General features: G+C 45.3%; 2 protein-coding genes across 5 annotated transcripts in view; one reads left to right on the top strand and one right to left on the bottom strand.

The window, feature by feature from the left end:
- Positions 1 to 13: 13 nt before the first annotated feature.
- On the top strand, positions 14 to 5,135 carry Mrto4 (MRT4 homolog, ribosome maturation factor). Of its 2 annotated transcripts, none has more exons than XM_004850423.4 (8): positions 14 to 201; positions 1,878 to 1,936; positions 2,645 to 2,748; positions 3,413 to 3,494; positions 3,768 to 3,835; positions 4,119 to 4,270; positions 4,603 to 4,679; positions 4,784 to 5,135. In XM_004850423.4, the coding sequence occupies exons 1-8, from the start codon at positions 174 to 176 to the stop codon at positions 4,931 to 4,933; spliced, it is 720 nt and encodes a 239-aa protein (XP_004850480.1). In that variant the 5' UTR covers positions 14 to 173; the 3' UTR covers positions 4,934 to 5,135. The 2 variants fall into 2 exon arrangements, with proteins under 2 accessions (XP_004850480.1, XP_087071232.1); XM_087215106.1 differs by having other exon boundaries at positions 174 to 339.
- Positions 5,136 to 5,288: 153 nt separating this feature from the next.
- Positions 5,289 to 21,475, bottom strand: part of LOC101702417 (aldo-keto reductase family 7 member A3) — a 35,163-nt gene continuing 18,976 nt past the window's right edge. Inside the window, exons 2-5 of one of the 3 annotated variants that reach the window (XM_087215109.1) lie at positions 11,380 to 13,725; positions 7,741 to 7,928; positions 7,464 to 7,568; positions 5,289 to 6,322 (exon numbers count right to left, since the gene is read on the bottom strand). In XM_087215109.1, the coding sequence (XP_087071235.1) occupies positions 6,269 to 6,322; positions 7,464 to 7,568; positions 7,741 to 7,928; positions 11,380 to 11,593 (561 nt within the window). In that variant the 5' untranslated portion in view covers positions 11,594 to 13,725 and the 3' untranslated portion in view covers positions 5,289 to 6,268. Of the gene's footprint in view, positions 7,569 to 7,740; positions 7,929 to 11,379; positions 13,726 to 21,475 lie in introns of all 3 variants that reach the window. The other 2 variants (XM_087215107.1, XM_087215110.1) reach the window with 2 other exon arrangements.

Here is a 21,475-nt window from a genome sequence, read left to right as displayed (position 1 = left end):
GTTTTCCTGCAGACACGGGAGAAAGCAGGCGGCGGCCCGGAGAGACGAGTACCAGCTCAGATTGGGTCAGGCGCTCACGAGGACACCCCCCGAGGGCCATCCCAGAGGCCCCCGCGCCACCGAGGTCCTAAGGAGCCACACCGCCTTCTTCCGCCGCACGTGGTTCCAGCGCGATGCCCAAATCCAAGCGCGACAAGAAAGGTGGGCGAAGGGATGTCGGGAGCCGGTGGGAATCTCTTGGGCTAACCGCCTGGCTTTCGGTGGGGGCTTCAGATAGATGGAGTAACGGAGTGGAGCGTCTGGGCCTCCGTAAAGAGCTCCACGGTTTCTGCGAGTTGGGTGAGACGGTTCGGAGCGGCGGGGCCGCCGGGGGGAACCAGAGCCTGGACGGGTCCGGGGTTTTTACTTGGCCTCTAGTGCTTTTGCCAGCCCTACGGGGCCGAGAGACAATTCCCAACCACCCAAATTGCGCTCGATTGTCGCTGTAGCACACATTCTCCACCTCAGCCCCAACTCATCTTCCTTGATTGCCTTTGCCTCCCTGCTCCCATTTTTTTCAGCACAGGCTTGTTCCCGCGTCTGGCTCTTAACACCTGCAGTCCCTCTTGGAATGCTTATCCTCTGGTATACATAGGGCTGGTTCCTCGGTTCCAGGTTTGCAGAGCATCTCCTAGCCCACCTTTACGATGAATGGTGCCATGTATCTCACCCTGCATCTCTAGCACATTCAATAAATATTTAGGGGCCTGACACTGTAGGCGATGAAGGATAGAAAAGTTAAAACAAGAAAGGCCTAGCACTGTGCCCCCGCCTTGAGTAAATACAGTGTGTCAGTGATGAGTCTCAGAGTGAAAGTGAGGTAAAAAAATGAAAATAATGTTATTTCATATAAAAGTAGTCAGAAAAGATCTGTCTGATGAGGTGACAAATGAGTAGAAACCTGAGGAAAGGAGGTGAGAGACCTGTGGAGTTACCTAGAAGGTTGTTCAAAGTAGAGGGAGCACAAGGTGCAAAGGCCCTGAAGTGGGCCATAGCTGACATGTTCTGGGACAAGGAGCCAGTATGTTTGGAGCAGAATGATCAAAATAGACTTGAGGGAGGGAGAGCAAAGCTTCAAAGGTCTTTGTAAGGAATTGGCTTTCACTCCCTGTGAAAAGGATAGACATCCTAGACCTTGAATAGAGGAAGAGTGTAGTTTAACTTTAACTGGTAACATTTGACAATAGCCTAAGGAAGATAGGATCAGGAGGCAGCAATGAAAAGAGTAAGAGTTTGTGGATTAATTTGATTCTGTGGAAGGAATTCTACCAGATCTGGCAAATGCCAAACTCTGGGGGCAAATTGGGCCCAGGTATTTTTACAGTAGTCACTTGTCCCATTCCAGAGAGGCAATACCGCATCCATAGGTCTAAGTTGCAATACTGAAATGCAGACATACAATAGAAGAGATACGGTACCCAGGTTCCATTCCACAGCATGAGCCAGCCATCAGTGGCTTCTGTGCACCATGGCTAAGAACAGAAAGAAGCCTGTCTAGGCCAGCAGGTTCAGGCTGCCACTGAGAGCACTTCAACACTAGGGGCAAGCCCTGCCCCCATGCTGCAGTAGATTTCGGGGTTAGCTTAAGGGGCCAAGGAATATTTGGTTTGTGTAAGTGACTGAGGATGTAGCCAGGGATCTCCAGACCTGGGAACACTGGAAAGTAAGCACACCATGGACCCCGGGAATGGCCTTGTATGCCAGAAATGATGACAGCCACAGCCTCGCTGCCTTCACTTGGACTGGCTTGGTCCAGCTGAGCCACCAAGGCTGGTAGGAAGTAAGTCTCCAGAGTGCCTAGATTCATCTCTCACATCTCTTTTTCTTCTTTGCATTAGTTTTCTTAACGAAAACCACCAAGAAAGGCTTAGAATTGAAACAGAACCTGATAGAAGAAGTAAGTGTGTACTGCTTTTATTGGGGGGGGGGTAATATGTTTAGTTTATAAAAGTAGGAATTGGACTTTGCTAGGGAAGCATACTGTTTACCTGCCCTTCCCTCCGACAAGCAGCAGCAACACTAAAACCAATAAAAACTTATGGAGTGAGGATTTCCAACTGTGATAGAAATCTTACCATGTGCCCTGCACTATGCTGTTTCATATGCCTTTTTCTACACCCTCCTCCTCAGATCTCTGTGACATATAGTGACTACTAAATGATGTTACTGCTGTTTTACAGTTGAGGTAACTGAAACTTAGTAAGGCTGACCTAGCAACCCCAGGCTACAAGGTAGCTGAGAGCAGAGTCACCTACTGCACAAAGATTCCATCCATTAAGAATGGAAGCACCTGTCTTGATGGCTTCGGCATTACTAGCAGAGCAGTGCAGATGAGCCAGCTCCCCTTATCAGCAGATAATGAGGCACCAATGTTTCCATTTAGGAGGAACCTGTCCATTGAGGGCAGATGTTTAGACACCAAGGACAGATGTGGGATCTAGACCTATGGCTCAGCTTCCCCTGTAGGTTCATGGCTTTAGTGTCAGTAATGGCAGTGAAGAGACAACCAGATTAAAGGCCTAGAGCAGATTCTTTCCCATCTGAGGCAGAGTTGCCCAACCCACAGTGCCTCTTAAACTCCAGAGCCTCGTGAATTGTCCCACAGCTTCGGAAATGTGTGGACACATACAAGTACCTCTTCATTTTCTCTGTGGCCAACATGAGGAACAGCAAGCTGAAGGACATCCGGAATGCCTGGAAGCACAGCCGGTGAGTGGGCAGGGGAGGGTCCTGCTGAGTGAAGAGGGGCCAGGCTGCTCTTGGCCAGAGCATAAGAACAGTGTCTGACCCCTCTGTGTCCCAGGGTCACACTGATGGCACATTAACAATGACAAAGTGCCACCTTTACTGCTGAGCACTTTTTAAACATTAAAACTGGTCTTATGCTGAGCTAGAACATGAGGGCTAGAACAATGAGGGGACAGGACTTGGTAATTCCTCAGAGGATGTTTGAGAATTGCTTCCTTTGTGAGAAGTTGTCCTTGACCTGGGACTCTGAGCATCATGCAATTTTAGAATGTCACTGTGGCATCCGCCACAGACTGTGACCAATATGAAGCTGTGGGGGCCATCTGGCAGATGGCTCTTGGGTCGATCAACTGCTGCACCAGTTCTATTCAGTCTGGGAGAGATTGTTACATGATGCATATGGTGGCCTGGCTACAAAATATTGCCTATCAGGTTCCACAAGTGGAAAACTAATGGAAGGAACCCTGAACTGGGGACAGAGTGGGTGGGCTCCATGGAAAAGTGGGAGCCTCTGGACACACCTGTGTCTGGGCTCACTGGGATCCTGGGATCTAGAGCTGCATGCATTTGACTGAGGGAGGGAGAAGTGAGATACTTCCTTTCACGTCCTCCTCATTCTTGGTAGGATATTCTTTGGCAAAAACAAGGTGATGATGGTAGCCTTGGGTCGAAGCCCGTCTGATGAGTACAAAGACAACCTACACCAGGTGAGTCCCTGACCCTCACTGGGAGGGGCTAAGGCCAGCTGTCTTTTTTCCTACTGCTCCCATGTGCCACCACAGCCACGTGGCCTACCTGTGGGTCAGGATGGCCAGGCCTGGCTTACAGCTCTGGGTTCTCCCTTAACCTGCAGACCCAGGGAATCATACCCTTGTGTGTCATCCCCTCCATAACCAAAAATGTCCTTAGACATTACCAGATGTCCCCTGATGGGCGGAAGTATCCCCAAGAGAAAAACTGATCTCACTTTTGATTTATAGGTCAGTAAGAAGTTGAGGGGTGAAGTTGGCCTCCTTTTTACCAACCGGACGAAGGAAGAGGTCAATGAGTAAGTCTCCATGAGGAATGAAGGGGAAGAGAAGGTGAGAGGATTCCAGGACTAATGAAGGGACTGTCCCGTGTGGCAGTGTGGAGTTCGAACTGATCCTGGAAGCCTCTTATTTAGAGCAGTGGGCCGTGATCAGAGATGTCTCTGTCCTCTCCGGCACAGTGGTCCAGCCTGGCCATGGGCCTGGGGAGGCCTAGAGCTACTGGGCACTTGCTGGGAGACTCAATTTCAGTTGGTGAGTGGCTCAGAAACATCCCCTCTCATCACTTCTTGCTTCCCTAAGGTGGTTTACGAAATACACAGAAATGGACTTTGCCCGAGCTGGTAACAAAGCAACTTTCACCGTGAGCTTGGATTCAGGGCCCCTGGAGCAGTTCCCTCACTCCATGGAGCCACAGCTGAGGCAGCTGGGGCTGCCCACTGCCCTCAAGAGAGGTACGAACAGACCCCAGAGCTGAAAGGTGACAGCCTAGAGCCCAGGACGATAGGCCTCCAGGCCCACCCCTTCCTGATTGAGCAAGTTACTTCTACTGGCCTCTATTTTCTCACATGAGAATGGGGTTGAGCGCCCAGCTCATAGCTTAGGTGAAAGTGGAGCACATCACAGCCAAAGTACAGCACTGAAGGGCCACTGAAGAGGTGGCCATTCACTTTGAAGTGAGCTGTGCGAAGGACAGCAGCCACCATGAGCTTCCCAACTCGGGGCAATCGTGGCAAGTACAGTGTAGGCCTCTGTGCCAAAAATAACTTGGGGCACTCACCTGCAGGTGTGGTGACCCTGCTGTCCGACTACGAGGTATGCAAGGAGGGTGATGTACTGACCCCAGAACAGGCCCGTGTCCTGGTGAGTCTGGCCCTCCAGGGCTCTGGCGGGAGGGACTGCTGCTTTCCCTGGCCTGCACTTCTGGTAACATTCCTTCTTCCTCTGCATCCGTCTGCCTCTTACAGAAGCTTTTTGGGTATGAGATGGCCGAATTCAAGGTGACCATTAAATATATGTGGGATGCACAGTCAGGCAGGTTCCAGCAGATGGGCGATGACGACTTGCCAGAGAGCGCACCTGAGTCCTCAGAAGACTCAGAGGATGAAGACGACTGACTCGGACTCAGGACCTAAGACCTTCTGGCATGTTCTGTTCTTCCCCAGCCCACACAGGACTGCGGCACAGCTCTGAGGAAGCAGCTATTTATTTTGCTGTGGACGAGGACAAAGGGTAATGGGGACTGACGTTGTTTCCATAAAGAATAAAACTTTGTCCACAGGGTGTTCCCCTGTAGATGGCAAGAGACTCTTAGAAGAAGGCCTTTAGGTTTGTGCTTCTACTTGGATTCCCACCGTGCATCTAGTCAGCCAGTGCAGTGCTGCAGCTTTGGAAACAGCTGAGAACAGCCCTCAGACCTGAGCTTTCTTGCCCTCTCCAGCTCTTATTGCCCTTTACAGTACTCAGAACAGAGATTTCCTGAGGAAAATGGGCACTCTTGCAGCCCTTTCCTGCCTCTACACACATAGTCTCCCTCTCCAAACCATGGCTAAGACTGATGGGTACCAAGGGGCCGGGCACTTCAGCTAACTCAAGAGTAAAGCCACTGCTGGAGGTGGGGGTGAGTGTTTAATGTGGCACACAGCATCCTGGGACATTTTTAACTCCAGCAATGGACTCTTGCAGGTATTTATGAAAAGAAAATCTAGTCCATGGTGTATGACATTGAGATACATACATTTTTTTATGTCCACTCTTCCTGGCTTATAACTCTCTTCTCTAGTCCCTGCCTACGGCTGACCATAAAGATTCTCTGGGAACAGGCAGCAGAGCTCAGTGGTAGAGCACCTGCCTAGCATGCCTGAGGCCCTAGGTTCATCCCTAGCACTGCAGAAAAAATCCTGACGTATCTTGTTGATCCTTGAGATCCTCATTGCAGACGGATCCTGCCCCGTGCTTGAAGGAAGGAGAACTTCATGGAAGCAAGAACAAGCTAACTACAGGCTCTTCCAGGTTCCCCACTCAATCTCTGCATTCACATCTGCAGTGAAGTCGCCAAGTAAAAACTTGGCACCACAGGGTTCAGAGCACTCCCAGGATGTGTGAACACATGGTTTCCAGAGAGTGGCACATCTGTTCCCCATACTTCACTCTCTACAGCCCTTCACCTATATCCTTTCTAATCCCCTTTAAGATAAAACAGTCGATGGTGTTTCCCTGAGTTGTGAGATCCTTAAGCAAATTAACAACTGAGGAAGGGGTTGTGAGAACCCTGATTTGTAGTGGGACAGTCAGAAATAAGCTTGCAGTTGGCATGGGGGGGCAGTCTTCGGGGCTGAGGTGACAGAAATGAATTGGATTTGGGACACTAGCAGGTGCTCACTGCTGATGGTGCTAAGAGGAGAGGGAAAGCTGGCAGTTTTTCTGGTACAGAGTTCCTGGCAGACTTCCCATCACACAGAAGACAGGCCACCTATCACTTGCCTGGTGATAGCATTGTACATGCCCTGCAGGGAAAGGGGCCAGTTAGGGTGGATGTGTGAACGGAAGGTACCCCAAAACTATCCTTTTAAAGCCCCAGCTCAGACCTAGAGCATAGGACTTTGCCAATTAGGGCTTGGTTATGGCTTGTGTTTGGATGCCCCGTCCCCCCCCCCCCCCCGCCCCAAAAGCCTCACACAGTCATAGGTGGGGCTTTTGAGAGTTGGCTGGCTCTAGAGTGTGGGATGCTGGGGTCAAGGGTGTATAGTATTAGATTAGTCCACTGATTGGTTTAGCAGAATTCTGGGAGTAGATAATGGGAAGGCCCACCCTGGGTGTGAGTGCTACCTGCCCCAAGGGCTTGTAGTCTGGATAGAAAATAAGACAGGAGAGCTGTAGTCACTGCTTACTGCTGTGTTACTTTGCTGCTTTCTGCTTTGTTGCCTTCTCTTGCCTTTCAATTCAACTGTGAATTGAAACCTCTACAAACTATGAGCTACAATAAGCCTTTCTTTAACTTTGGATGTTGGGTATTTTGTCTCAGCAAAGAGAAAAGTAACAGAAGTAATTTAGTGTTGGAGAAGGTTATTTTTAGGAAAAATTCGTCCATTCAGCCAACATTTACCTGCATCAACTGGAAGCCAGGTTCAGAACCACAGCTAAAGGAGAAGGTCCTTGCCTGAGGTTACAGCAAGGGCGAGTAAACAAGTGTAACGATACAGAGGCAACCTTAATGTACTAGTAAGTTCTGTGACCAGTGCCTGCAACCAAGCAGGTGTACAAACATTTGTTGACTGGACAATGAGGACATAAAGTAGAGGCTGAGATCTCAGGCTCCTGAGGGCTTTGGATAGGCACTTCCCAAGGAAGAGTCACTTAACTGAGACCTCAGCCCTTCTCCCAGGGAGCAGGCAGGAGTGTTCCAGGCTGAAGTACAGAGTGGGTATGAAAGGAAGGTGGAGCTGCAGGAAGCCAGCAGGTGCCTGGAGGGCAGGCTTAGGAGCTTGGGCCTCATGCTGAGGCTACCTGGGAGCTACCTATGGGTTTAGTAGAGGAGACACTGCTATATAGGGACATAGGGGCAGTCTGAGGGACAAGGAGAGCTGGGATCAGCAGAGCCCTGCAGCCTGAGACCCCAGCAGCCCTGGCACCCCAGGAAGCCCTCACCTGGTACATGGTGGCCAGGATCCAGCCATTCTTCTTGCACAGGGTACAGATCTTGGCCATCTCCCAGGCAGCATAGTTGGAGAGGCCAAGCTCCACAAACTTGCCCTGCAGGAGAGAGGCCTGGTAAGAACCAGCTCAGCCCAGGAGTCAGGCATGGAGACCTGGTAGGGAGTGGACTTGGGAGGGGGATTGCCCCCAGCTCTCTGGCTGCCCCAGTGCCTCCACTCTCCTGGTAGTGTCAGCATGAGGGCGGGTAGAAACCACCTCCCACCCTCACCTCTTGTTGCAGCTGCTGGCAGGCCCGCAGCGTCTCCTCCACAGAAGTATCATGGTCAGGCATGTGCAGATAGAAGAGGTCCACTAGGGGACACTGCTGCCACTTCAATGACGTCTCCAGCTGGGACTGGAGACTATCGGGCTTCAGTGTGTTTCCATACAATGAATTGGCCTTGGTGGCAATTTTCACTTGGAAGGGACAGAAACAAAATTTGAATCAGTTGTTCATACATCAGACATGGGGCCTATGCAATGGATAAAACAGACCTAGGTTCAAATCCCAGCTCTGCCACTGCTAGCTCTTTGGCCTTGACTAAGGTACTTTATGTCTGAATCTCAATCCTCTTCACTGTAAAGTTCCAGTAAAAATGGTAACATGGGTAAGTCTTGAGGATTGGTTGGAACTTGGCTAAGTGTAATCATCATGAATTGGAGATGTCCTCAGTATGGTGATTACATACAGGGCTGTGTCAGACCTGGCTGTAGGGCTGGTAAAGGGAAGAACTCTCATCTTTCAAGGATTCAGTCTGGAGAGCCACTCTCTAATAGGGAGGCAGGGAAATGCATAAGGTGCTGGAGGAGCCCAGGGCATAATCATATGAGGCCTGCTGGGAGCTCAGGAAGGATCTCCTTAGAATCTTATTTAAAAACAATCTCAGGTGGACTCTTGGACCAAAACCTGAGGTCAAGATGTGGAAAAGTTGGAAATTCATCCCAGAATGTGAGGCATAAGGGAAAGCCAAGGGGAGCCATGTCTATTAGTCCATGGATCAGAGCACCAGGTTCAAGGTGTGGGACATGGGACACAGGGCCAATTCCAGAAGCCAGAGGGGCCCAAGTGTACCCATACAGTGCCTTCAGAGGGCCCTGGAAGCCCCTGAATGCTTTTAAGACGTGAGCTCCATGGTCAGCCTTCTAGTTTTGAAAGATGACTGTAAATGCACTAGGGATGAAGGGCTGGTCTAGACACAGGGAGAGCAATAAGGAGACTGCAGCAGGAACTAGGAGAGGCCTAGACATGGGCCTCCAAGAAGGAAAAGCCAAGATCACATATAGACCTCCCAGAAAATGGGGCCAGCAGTGGGCCATCCATGGGAGTCCAGACTTTCCTGCTTGCCCTAAATTTAAATACCATATTGTATCTCTCATTGGAGCAAGACAAAGTACAAACAGAGAATAATAAAAGATGGAAAGATGGGGACAAGGGGATGGATCACTTGCAATAGGGAAGTGGTCCAAGGGAACAAGGTCAGGGGGTGAGGAGGAGGTAAAGGGGAAATAGGTAGAATAAAGATATGCTGTGTACAAGAACCTAATAACCTCAATGAATATAAACATTACCTACCATAACATGAGTTAAGAGTAATAATATCAGCAAGAATGAAAATCAGGATAGGGGAGTTAGAGGAGGGAGGGAGAGGGAAGGGGATTAAAAAAAAAAAAAGTTGCAGCATGTACATGTAGCCACTCCCCAAGATGACTGTAAACTGCATGAACTGCAGACATGTACTAATAAAATAATAAAATCGAATCCTAGTTGGCTAGATGGACATGTGAGAGAAGTGTCCTCTTCCCATTCTCCACACTCAGAAAGTCACTTGATCTTGGAAAGTCACTTGGGGTTGGAAAGTCACTTGGGCAGGCCCGTGGGCAATCACTGGAACCCTTGAGACTTGGGAGAGTCCAGGCTCAAGGAAATACACATGGGAAACTTTTCCATTCCACCTCTTCTTGATGTGAACTTACCTTCAGATCTGAGATCTGTGAATATCAGGCCAGCTAGTCCTGGCCTCAAAGATGGAAGGGAAGAGTTAGAAATAAAGAAAAAGCAGAAATGAGATCAGAGGCAGCCAGGCAATTTATAAAGAGCTTGGCCCTGAGATGTACCCATCTCCTATTGTTTCAAATCTACTAAGCTGTGAAGCAAGGAGCAAGATGGCAGGGGGGATTTGAGGGGCTAATACAGACTGCAAGAAGGCAAAGGAGGCTTTTAAGAATAAAGTGGGTTAAACCATGTACCAACTTTTTGGTTGAAATTATGTAGCATAAGTTAAATGTATTCTGTTAACCAATACAAGTATATTTCTGTAAGTACAGTTATATTGAAATAAAGTTTTAAAAACCAAAAAAAGAACAAAGTGGGAGGTTGGGCATGGTGCCGCACACCTGTAATCCCAGCACTCAGGAGGCTGAGGCAGGAGGACCACTGCAAGTTCAAGGCCAGCCTGGGTAAGGGCCAAGGATGTAGCTCAGTGGTGTCATGTCTGCCTGGCAGTGCAAAGTTCTGAGATCAATTCCAGGTACCAGAAAAAAAACAAACAGGAGGAGCCAGGGTAGTCATGCCACACATGCAATTCAATTCCAGCACTCTGGGAGGCTGAGGCAAGAGGATCACAAGTTCTAGCTCAGCCCAAGCAATTTAATGATACCTTGTCTTGAAATGAAAAATAGAAAATGACAGGGGATGTAGCTCAGTGTGAAGGCTCCGAGTGCAATATCCAGTACTGGAGGGGAAAAAAAAGGGGTAAGGATAGAAGAATATGATGGACAGACACAGTACCATATATACATGTATGGAAATATCACAGTAAATCTAATTAGTTTGTGCAATTGATATGGGTCAATAATTTTAATAAAAGAACAAAGCACCTGCTCAGTGTGGTGCATACACCAGTGGTCCCCAGCCACTGGGAAGGCTGAGACTGGAGGACCAGTTGAGCTCTACTTTGAGACCCCATTTCCAAAGGAAAGACAATATCTAAAACTTCTGAGCCTGCTAAGATGCCTGCAAGCCGATAACGTGGCATTAGACCAATGAGGGATGCTCCCTCAGCTCCATACCCATCTTCCCCTTAAATTACATAGGTCTCCTCCAACCTCGAAGCTTTAACAAATCTCACTGCCTTTGCACACCCACACCATTGCCCAGAATGCGCTTTCTCCCCTTATATCCTCTAGCAAACTCCTACCCAGTCTTTAAAGATCCCCCCTCTGGAGGGGCTCTCTTCCATGGCTGGCTCCTGAGAAGCGTGCCCCCTGTGCCCAGATATCTCTAGAATCTGAGCTCCCAGGAAGGTTCACATCAATTTCTCTGCTATAGCCTTAGAGTCTGGCATGGATAGAGTCAGTTGCAACTCCAGTGTAGCAGGAGACACTGCCAAGCCTCGGACACAGGATAGCTACTAAAAGCAAAGACCTGGGCCCAGAGCAAGGCTGGTAGGAGCAGATGAGCAAGCAGCTCTCCTCCAGAGTTGGATCTGGGGCTGTGTCAGGGAATGCCAGGGTGGTAAGGACAAGATTCCTGAAGATGAGGCCGGTGAGGGGCAATTCAGAGAGGAATAAGAAGGGAGGGGCAGCAAGGAGCCAGTTTCAGAAGTCCTCAGAGCCCCACAAAACAGACAACAGGGTGATTCCAGCTCGACCTGGGTTGAACCTCGCATTGGGGAGGATCCTGCCCCACCTTCCCGAAAGGGAAAGGAGTCTGAGCAAAAAAAAATCGTTCAGGTGTCCGTTGCCTGGGGCCCATAGAGCTGCAGGGAGCAGAGGGAGAGGTCGGGTCCCAGGAGGATGAGAATACTGTGCTGTGGAGGGGTCAGCTCCGCACTGTGTAAGGGGTCGGGAGGGCAGGGATGGCCGTTACCTCTGCAGTCTGCGCCGTCCAGCCCGAGCCCCAGGCTGCCCAGGATGCTCTCGGACTGGCCGTCGCTGTACATGAAGGCCGTGTCTGTCTCGGTGTGGCCGCGCTCCAGGAAGGCGCGCACGGACTCGGCGCTGGCTGAGGCGCCCAGGCAGCGCCCCATCTCCATGGCGCCCAGCACCATGGCGGGCCGGGCCCGCGACTGGGGTGAAAACATGACGGCAGCGGCGGTGGCAGCACAGAAGTGATCCACAGGAGTACTCCACACAAGCGTCCAGGGGAGCGCCCACTTCCTTTAAGAAGGGCTGGCCTTGCCCACTAGAGGGACAATCGCGGAGGGGAATAGTGGAGGGGAAGAGTCAGAAAGGGAGTGGAGGGTGAGCGGGGCGGGGGGGGGGGGCGCAGGTGGCGCACGTGGAGCTGGTGCCAGCGCCAGCCAGGGCTGCCAACACGTAATCTGGGTCTTGGCCCCAGGTCCACGCGAGCGAGCTGTGTCTGAGGGCTGTGAACGAACCTGAAGGCTGAGGGCTGACACCCCTTTGTAAGACCGAGGGCCTTACCAAACGCTCCGAGGAGCTGACTAGTGAAGCACACCCAGGGATCCCAGCGGTGCCTTCAGAATGCAAGACCAAGAGCCGAGCTGACTACAGCGAAGAACACCCGGGAAGGAACACACCGGACAAGTTGGAAAATAAAACAGACCTTTATTAGTCTGGCCAGACGGCACTCCCAAAGCAAAATAGCTTAGAGAGGCAACTGGCTCAGAATCCGAGGCTGTTTTTATAGGGGGTTGAGGGGGAAGTTAACATATTAAAGAAAAGGGGACAAAGGTTAGTGGTCGACTGTCACATATTGATGGTCAGCAGACATCTGCAGCTTGTTCTAACAATTGTGGTGCCTGGAATATCAGTTCTGGATAAACAAAGAGTTGAGTAGTTTACTCTGGGACTCTAGGTCTGTTACAGATCCTTATCTAGTGTCCCTAGACTAACAAGCATCTCCATCTATTAACTCACATTTTAATCACAATGGGGCTGGAGAAAAAGGAACAAAGGTTATGCAGTCCCACACCTTGGGCCTTCCTGCCTTGCCGCCCCATTTCTTAGCCTTGCCCCTGAGCTGTCCTGGGGTCTCTGTCCCCAGCTCAGGGAGATCAGGACATGGGTGACTTTCGGGCTGGCTGCCCACTGTGCAGTCCCATAGTTGAGGCTTGTAAAGGAAAGACCTTCAGCCTCCAACACTACACACAGACAAAAAAAACCTTCACACCTGAAGGCAAAATAGAGTCATCCAGGAAAGCAAAGGTGAACAGAATCCATAGGCTTTCACTACAGGAAATACTTGAAAATGTTATTTAGGCAAAAAGGAAACTTGTTTATTTGTACCAGGGATCGACCTCGGGTCTTTGCACTTTCAAGGTAGGGGTGGAACAACTGAGCTAAATCCCCAGCCGGGCAAAAGGAAATTTGGATTTACCACATGAAAAAGAAGAGTGCTGGAAACGATCAACATATAGATATAGTATATAAAAAGCTTTTTCTCATTTTTAACCCTTAATAAGTTGAGGGTTGGGAGTGTATTACCGTGCTGTAGAGCACTTGTCTGGCACACATGAGGCCCTGGGTTCCATGCCTGCACCACCCACCCTTAATATAAACAAGATAACTTGGCTCTTAAAAAAGTTAATCACACACCTTGCACTGTGACTTAGCAATCTCAGTCCTAGGTATTTACCCAAGCAGAGTGCAACTTATGTTCACTAAAACCTGTACCTGGTTTTTTTGGTTTTGGCTCTTTATAAGACAGGGTTTAATTAGGTATTCCAGGCTTGCCTTGAACTTACTATGTAGCCCAGGCTGGCCTCAAACTTGCAGTGATCCTTCTGCCTCAGCTCCCCAGGGCTAGGACACAAGTTTTTATGGTGGTTTCATTTTTAAGTGAAACATGGAAAAACTGAAATGTCCTTCAATTGCAGAATGGATAAATAAGTGCACTACCTGATCAACCTGATAACACAGATGAATCTAAACTGAAAGAAGCCAGATTCAAAAGGCTACCCGGTGTGTGGTTCCATTTATATGACATTCCTGCAAAGAGCCCTTATAGAGGCAGGAAAGAAACCAGCTGCTGCCAGGGGCTGCCGGTAGGAAGAGGGGGGGATCACAGGGAGGGGGGGTTGTGGGCAATGGAACTCTTCTACATCTTGGTCATGGTGTTGATTACTTAACTGCACAGAAGTATCAAAACCCTGAGAACTGTGCAGTAAAAACAGTCACCTCCAGCCAGGGATTTAGTTCAGTGGCACCGCACCTGCCTTGCAACCACAAGGTCCTGAGTTCAATCCCAGTACTGCAAAAAAAAAAAAAAATTTATGGCATATAAATTATGTATTAAGAAAACTGAAAAAGAAAATTGACTGCTAAAGAAAAATAACTTTTTGGTTTGCTTTTGAGACAGTGTCTCCCTTATGTAGCCCAGGCTGACCTCATCCTGCAGTCCTTCTGCCTCAGCTTCTGGAGTGCTTGGATACAGGCACCACCATGCCCAACCACAGTGTATTATTATTATAATACAAAGAATGTCTTCAACCATAATGGAATTAAACTAGAAATAAAAAATAGTCTGCTATCTGGAAAATCACCAACTATTTGGTTAATACACTTCTAAGGAACCTATGAATCAAAGATATAGTCAACAGGGAAATTAGAATGTATTTTGACCTGAATGAATGCAAAAGCATGACATTTCACATTTCTGAGAAGCAGTTGCTGTTCTGTCATGCTAAGAGAAATGTGTGGCACCACTTGGACATATTGGAAAAGAAGAAATGTCTCAAATCAGCAATCTAAGCTGCTCCTTTAAGTAAGCAGAAAAGCTAGAAGTGGTGGCATAGTACTGCAAAGGCTGAGGCAGGAGGATCACTTGAGCCCAGGAGTTTCAGGCCAACCTAGAGCATGTCATGAAACAGTTATTAAAATATCTTTAGGGTGAGTGTGGTGGTACACACTGGTAATCCCAGCACTCTGGAGGCTGAGATAGAGGGTCACTACTAGTTTGAGGTAGGGCTGGGCTACATAGTGAGAACCTATCTTAAAAAAATAAAATAAAAATTTAAAAATTTTAAAAGCACTTTGTGATTGAGCCATCACACTCCTAGATATTTGCCAGAGAAATAAAAACATATTCAAACAAATACTTATATACAAATGTTTATAATATTGAATTAATAATGGTCTACCAGAAACAACATATCCAACTTCTGAATGGATAAACAAACTATGGATTCTCTATACACTGGAATACAATATAATTAACCATAAAAGAGTGAACTACTGATAATACACAATGACATGGATAATTTCAGAACTATGCTAAATAAAAGAAACACACAAATTCTACATGTTACACGATTCCATTTATATAAAATTCTTTTAAAAGGCACATTTACTAGCACGCACAAAGCCCTGAGTTCAAACCTTAGCATGCAAAAAAACAAAAACAAAAAAGGCCAAACATGGTTTTACACATCTGTATCCCAGCACTCTAGGAAGCTGAGGCAGGAGAATCAAAATTTGAACCCAGCTTGGGAACCCAGCTGATTTAGTGAGATCCTGTTTTTTAAAAAAAGTGTTGGGCATGTGGCTCAGTGTGCAGAGTTCAATCCTCAATACAGAAAGAGAGACAGACAGACAGAGACAGACACAGAGACAGAGAGACAAACAAAGAGAGAAAGAAAAAGAAAAGGCCAGTTTATAGTGACAGCAAGCAGAGCAGTGCAGACCAGGAGCATAATGTGGGGGAGGTAATTAACTACAAAGAAGCAGAAGGGCATCAATCACACACACAAAATTGGTGATTATAAGCAAATTATGTTGCAATAAACCTAATAGTTTTGTTTGTTTGCTTTTTTGTTGTTGTTTGCTTTTTCAAGACAGAGTCTCCCTATGTAGTGCAGGCTGGCCTTGAACTCACTTTGTAGCCTAGGCTGGCCTCAAACTCCTAGCAATCCTTCTGCCTCAGCCTCCTGAGAGCTAGAAATGCAATCATTGTGTCACCATGCCCAGATAAACATAATTGTTAATGATTTATGTTATTCCTAAATTTAATATAAAATCCCAAAGAGACATCATTAGAGCCCATGATGGGAGCTCGGCACTGTAGATCACTATGGCCAGGCCTAACTCGCCTCCTCCCACAGATGAGGCAGGGCCCGTGGGAGAACAGGTGACAAGAGGGTGTGATGAGCGAGGCCTGGCCGAGAAGAGGATGTGCCTTCCTCCTTGTCCTTTCCCCATAAAACCATCAAAGCATGATGTTCTGCAGACCTTAGCTACTCTCCTGGCTCCAGTTACAGACCAGCCCCTTTTACCTCTCTCTGCACTTCCCTTATCTCTACCACTATAAATAAATGGGGTGCAGTTGCCTGGAAGTCTTTTTCTCCCATCAGGAGAAAAAGTCCCACCTGGCCCCAGCTTTGGATCTCTTTGTTCTTTTCCTTTTCTTCATCCCCGACCACTATTCTCACTCTGTGGACCCTTCAGCCATGCAGGCTGTGGCAGTTGGCACCCAAAGCAGGCAGTGTGCAAGAACCAGAGAGGAAACCAGCAGGAGGTTGGGGGGGTTGCAGATTTAGGTGAGGGGACACCTCGGGGTGTATGTGCGCATGAATAAGTTAGGGATGAGGTGGATTGAAAATTCACTAGGTGTAAAATATGGGGCAATCAGGATCGCTCAGCCACATCTGTATACAGAAATGCTTGAGGCACATTTCAGAGGTAAAGGGTCTGATGTTAAGAAGTCCCAATTAGCAAAGTTTTTAAATTTCTTTCAACAAACGTATCCTTGGGGCCAGGGATGTAGCTCAATGGCACCAGATAGGTGCAGGACCCTAAGGTCAATCCCTGATTCTGAAAAAAAAAAAAGAAAGAAAGAAAGAAAAAAAGAAAAGAGAAGAAAAGAAAAGAGACATGTCTTTGGTTTCCTGATCCCAAAACTGAGGGACCGGAAAAAATTTCTATATATACCTTTTCATTATGGACTCTAATCCATGAGTGCTTTAACAATTGAGCCTTCCCAGAGTCCACCCCTAAAGATCTGGCAAAAAATAGTGTTCTTAGATTACAAGAGACTGCCCAGGAATGTGGGACTGTGGGGAGGTCCTCGCCCAGTCTGGAGCTGCCAGCTCCTACTGAGCTCCTGCTCCACTTGGGGAGCTTGCTGCCTCTTGCTGTGGTGGCTGTAGTGGGGAGGTGCTCAGTGGGGAGTGTGGTGGAAGAACTCTTGAGGAAAGTATAATGGCACTTTCATTGTTGGCCTGGCCAAAAGTTAAATCCACAATTTTTCTGCACCACAGGCTCAAACTTCCACTTTGCAAGAACAAAGAAATTCTAATGCACATGGTGCAGCTTCATCATTTCTTGCAGACAGGCAAAGGAGACTTTTAAAGTGTCTACACCCACTGCTCTGCCTGCTTTTGGTCCTTTACACCCCACCACCACCACCAGGAGAGGGACTTCACAAAAGAAAGGAATCTATAATTCTCCCCTAGCTCTGCCTATTTATCAACAACTTGTTTGGCAGGCTACACTAACAAGAAATTCCATTGGGCACTATTGTTTTCTACACAAATATTGGAAAACAAAATGTAAGAGTTTAAAACAAAACAAAATGTTATGGTTAAAATCAGAGCTCAAAGACCAAATGCTAAACTACTGCCCAGTGGCTGCTACAGTTTGCTTGCTCCATATTAAAATCAGCTGTGATGTCCTGCCAGTAGGGGAAACTTAAAAAACAAACAAACAAAAAATCAAATTATAAATTCTGGTTAATTGACAAATGTATCTTGCATCTCTAACTTAAAGTAATGTTTAATTGGTGTTTGGTTTCCAGATGTTTTATTGGTATATTTAATTATTTTTTTTTTTTGGTACCAGGGATCGAACTCGGGTCCTTGTGCTTGTGCAGCAGGCACCAAAACCACTGAGCTAAATCCCCAGCCCTATTGGTATATTTAAAACACTTGTTCTACATTGCAAATTCTTAAATTGTAATTATAGGGTTAACTTGCTCTTCTCTCTACTTTCTGCTTACAGACTTCTGATAATAACTATAACACAAGATTATGCTACTGTTCTATTACTAGCTTGTGATACAAGTTATGCTTACAAGTATAAAGCACTTTTATTCCTTCTGATTCTAATTACAAGAGATCTTTATTGATTGACCTACAAAAATTTTGACTAGTCTTAATTACAATTTTAACCAAAAAATTATAAAAAGGATGTTATAATTCAAATTGGCCAAATATATTTGAGTGAACTCTAGTTTCATAGTCTTATATGCTTGTTTGTTTGTCTTTCCAATTGTACACTCTTTTGTTTGAGCTCAACAATATATTTTTGCCTTAAAAATTTTTTCTTAACAGATATTTGCCTATAATTTAAATTGGCTTATAGATAAATGTTATTAAAGTTAAAGGCATGCCTTCCTTTTCCCTCAGGTTGCTACCTGATCAAAATGTCATCAAAGATTAATTTTGACTGTAATGCATATTGCTGTCTACATTAAATAACTCAATATATATATTTTATTGGTTAAAAATAATATATATATATATTTGGTTACAAATAATGTGTTAATTGTTACAATCTGGTTTTTATAGGTTAAATAAAAAATTGTCAAGGTAATTAAATGGAGACTTTTAGGTTTGGGGAGATGGCTAAATGGGACTCCCCTTGGTGAATAAAGAAGCAGCTGCCCAGAAAACAGTTATTTTGTTTTTGTTCACTAATGGGAGCCTCAGTAATTTTCATAACTTTATGGGAAGACACATCTCCAGCAAACATTGCTTAAATATGTTGTTATAAAATGTTTGCATTGGTCATCATCAAAGGGTTAAGTTCTAAATATGTTATTGTGATATGTTCATATTGGTCACCTTCAAAACATAAAATTTTCAGTGGGAAGAACAAGGTGTTATTAAAAAGTTGCTTTTGGTACCAAGCTACATTATAGGACATAAGGTTGCATATAATTGTAATAATTATTATTGCTACTTTTCTGGTGTGAAAAATGTATTCATGTCTTCTGACTGCACAGGTCTTCTAACATATTGTTTATGATAATAACCTCCTTTTGATTCAGGTATTCACCTCTCATGCTCCAGCTACTCATGATAACAGGTACATTTATAGGCCCATACATTTTCCTTAGATGGAATCCTATCAAAAGATAATAAGTAAGAGTTTCCTTTTTTTAAAATGTGTTTTTGGAAGGGAGTGAGTGTGTTTAACAATGGCTATTTTACACTAAGATACACATCTAAGTGTGTTACAAAGATAATGTCATCATGATTGTCATGCTAAAGTATTATGTGTGACTCCTGATTTAAAGTTTTTCCTATTAATAGTCTACAGGAATTCAACTACTAGAACAACCATGATTGATAAAAATAACAGTCCTCTAATTGTATTTTAGATTTCAAAATACTTGCTATCCAAGTAAAATTATAATAGTTAAGTTCATTACTCCTATTGCAATGCTAAGGTTATTAATCATCTCTTCTGGGTATTCAACCACTAAAGTGCAGAGACCAGCACTAGAAAGGTAACTGAGCTAAGAAGCTAGCCAATATTTTGGGCCTGGTCCTCCAAGGTCAACAAAGATCCAGAACATGAAGAAACCTTTTCTATATTTTTGATAAGTCATTCAACCTCCTCTTGGAGGGAGATTGTTTGGCAAACTGCAGTTTGCCAAAGCAATGTCACCTGGAGGGAAAAAAATCTCCCATGCTTTCACAGAAAGCAACATGGTCAAGTGAGGCCATGACACATCCTGATGGCTGACACTGACAGGAGCTTAGAGGCTCTATACATGGTTCCAAGATATTGCTTGAGGAGACCTAATTGACCTTAGTAGATAGCAAGAGGTTAATTTAATATAGGTCTCACTGACACTTGGTCTTAAACATCCAGTAGAAAATTATAAATAAAGATGTGTAAAATCAAGAATATATTTATATAGCTAGACTTAAAAAGAGGCTCTAATTGCTGACCCATTCTGACAGTTTCCAGATACACTGGTAGTAAACCACTGTTGTGGATCATTGGATAGAACCATGGTAAAATTTATACAAACTCAACAACAGTTTTTAAAATATTTTGGCTTGGGCCAGGGATTTAGCTCAGTGGTTCCACTGCCTGCCTTACCAGTACAAGGTCCTGAGTTTGATCCCCATTACAAAAAAACATATTTTTTTTGCTCAAATTGTTTTTTGAAATTATTAAGTTTTAGTCCTTTTATAGCTACAATTAAAATTATGACAAAATATCAGGCTTATAGATTATCTCCATTAGCGGAGGGTCTACAGGTTGACAAGTTACATTCACTATTTTAATCCCCTGAAAACAGTTTCTAAACATGGCTCTTTCCCAAAACCACCCTTTTATTTTAGTCCTTATACCTTGACTATACATGCTCTAATTTCTTTAAAAATTTTGTTCATTCATGCCTATAGGCTGCCATACTCAAAATGATCATACAGATAATATCAACAACTAATGTGCTAGACATTTTTCTTTATCAAAATCCATCAGATTGACTTTACAAAGAGAGTTTATAATTACTAAATTACCACATGATTTTTATTTAAGGCCTGTAAAAATTAACTACCTTAAAGGAGCCCCTAACTGTGGTCTTCCCTACATCAACTCCTTTCAGCTTGAAGCACTTAGATGAAACCTATGCCCCTTCTTCCCTAACTGCAGTTGGAGATAGCCCTTTGAAAAAGAGCTTATTATACACAACTAATCCAGTTAAACACATTATAGATCTTTATTACCCACAGAGACAAGCTATTGTTGGATGTACTCACTTTTCCCTAAAAACACACTTACATAAACAAGAAAGGGGGAGTAAAGCTACCACTACAAGCTTAATTAGATTTTGTCACCTTCTCTAGTTGGCTTTATTTAAAAATTTTTAAATCCATTCATGAAAAGTAAATATCCTCCATCAAAACTCCATTGATTCTAAGATAAATCTACAGACATGTCCTAGACACAAACGTTGTCAAAAGATGTCCTAACTAAAAGGTAATATGGCTCGATGCAATTAATAACAGGGGGCAGAGTTTGCTTGTGTTCCTACAGAGGACAAACTCAGATCCCCCTTTGGCTCATCCCCTTCCTTCCTTGAGAAACTCCTGCTTCCGTACCTATTTTCACCAATCAGTCCGACATCTTGGGGGGCCATCCTGATGCTCATATCTCTCCTACATATCCTACCACATATAATTACACCAGGAGAACAGCAGGGCTCCCTCTCTGTCTCAGCCCAAGCCCACCCCCTCCCACAAGAGTAAGTTAAATTAAAATAGCTTCAAAGTTCATCCAGTTTACTATCATAATGATTGGTGGCCACAATATTTTCACTGTGCTAAATCATGCTAGCTCATCTTCTAGCTTCTAGAAAAAGAAGAGTAGAACAAACCCAAAGCTAATACAAGGGAGGAAATTATAAAGATCAGAGCAGAAATCAATTCAATGGAGACTAAGAGAATGATACAAAAAATTAATGAAGCCAAGAGTTGGTTCTTTGAAAGAATAAACAAAATTGACAAACTCTTAGCCAACCTTATCAGAAAAAGGAAAGAAAAGGCCCAAATCCATGCAATTAGGAATGAAAAGAGTGAAATTACAACCGACCCAGCAGAAATCCAGAGGATCATCAATACCTACTTTGAGAACCTATACACCAATAAGATGAAAAACACAGAAGAAATGGACAAATTCCTAGATACGTATGAATTACCAAAGTTGAATGAAGAAGACCTAAAAATTCTAAACAACCCAATATCTACCAATGAAATTGACAACATAATTACAAAGTTACCAACTAAGAAAAGCCTAGGACCTGATGGCTTCACTGCTGAATTCTACAAGACATTTAGAAAGGAACTACTGCCACTACTCTTTAAACTCTTCAATGAAATTGAAAGGGAAGCAATACTCCTGAATTCATTCCTGGAAGCAAGCATCACCTTGATCCCCAAAGCAGAGAAAGACCCAACCGAAAAAGAGAGCTATAGGGCAATCTCATT

The sequence above is a fragment of the Heterocephalus glaber genome, unplaced genomic scaffold (assembly GCF_053883595.1).
Source record: "Heterocephalus glaber isolate CG9 unplaced genomic scaffold, H.glaber_assembly_v1.0 deba00001452, whole genome shotgun sequence".
Classification (NCBI taxonomy): Eukaryota; Metazoa; Chordata; class Mammalia; order Rodentia; family Bathyergidae; genus Heterocephalus; species Heterocephalus glaber.
This window is presented reverse-complemented; position numbering and strand designations above follow the sequence as displayed.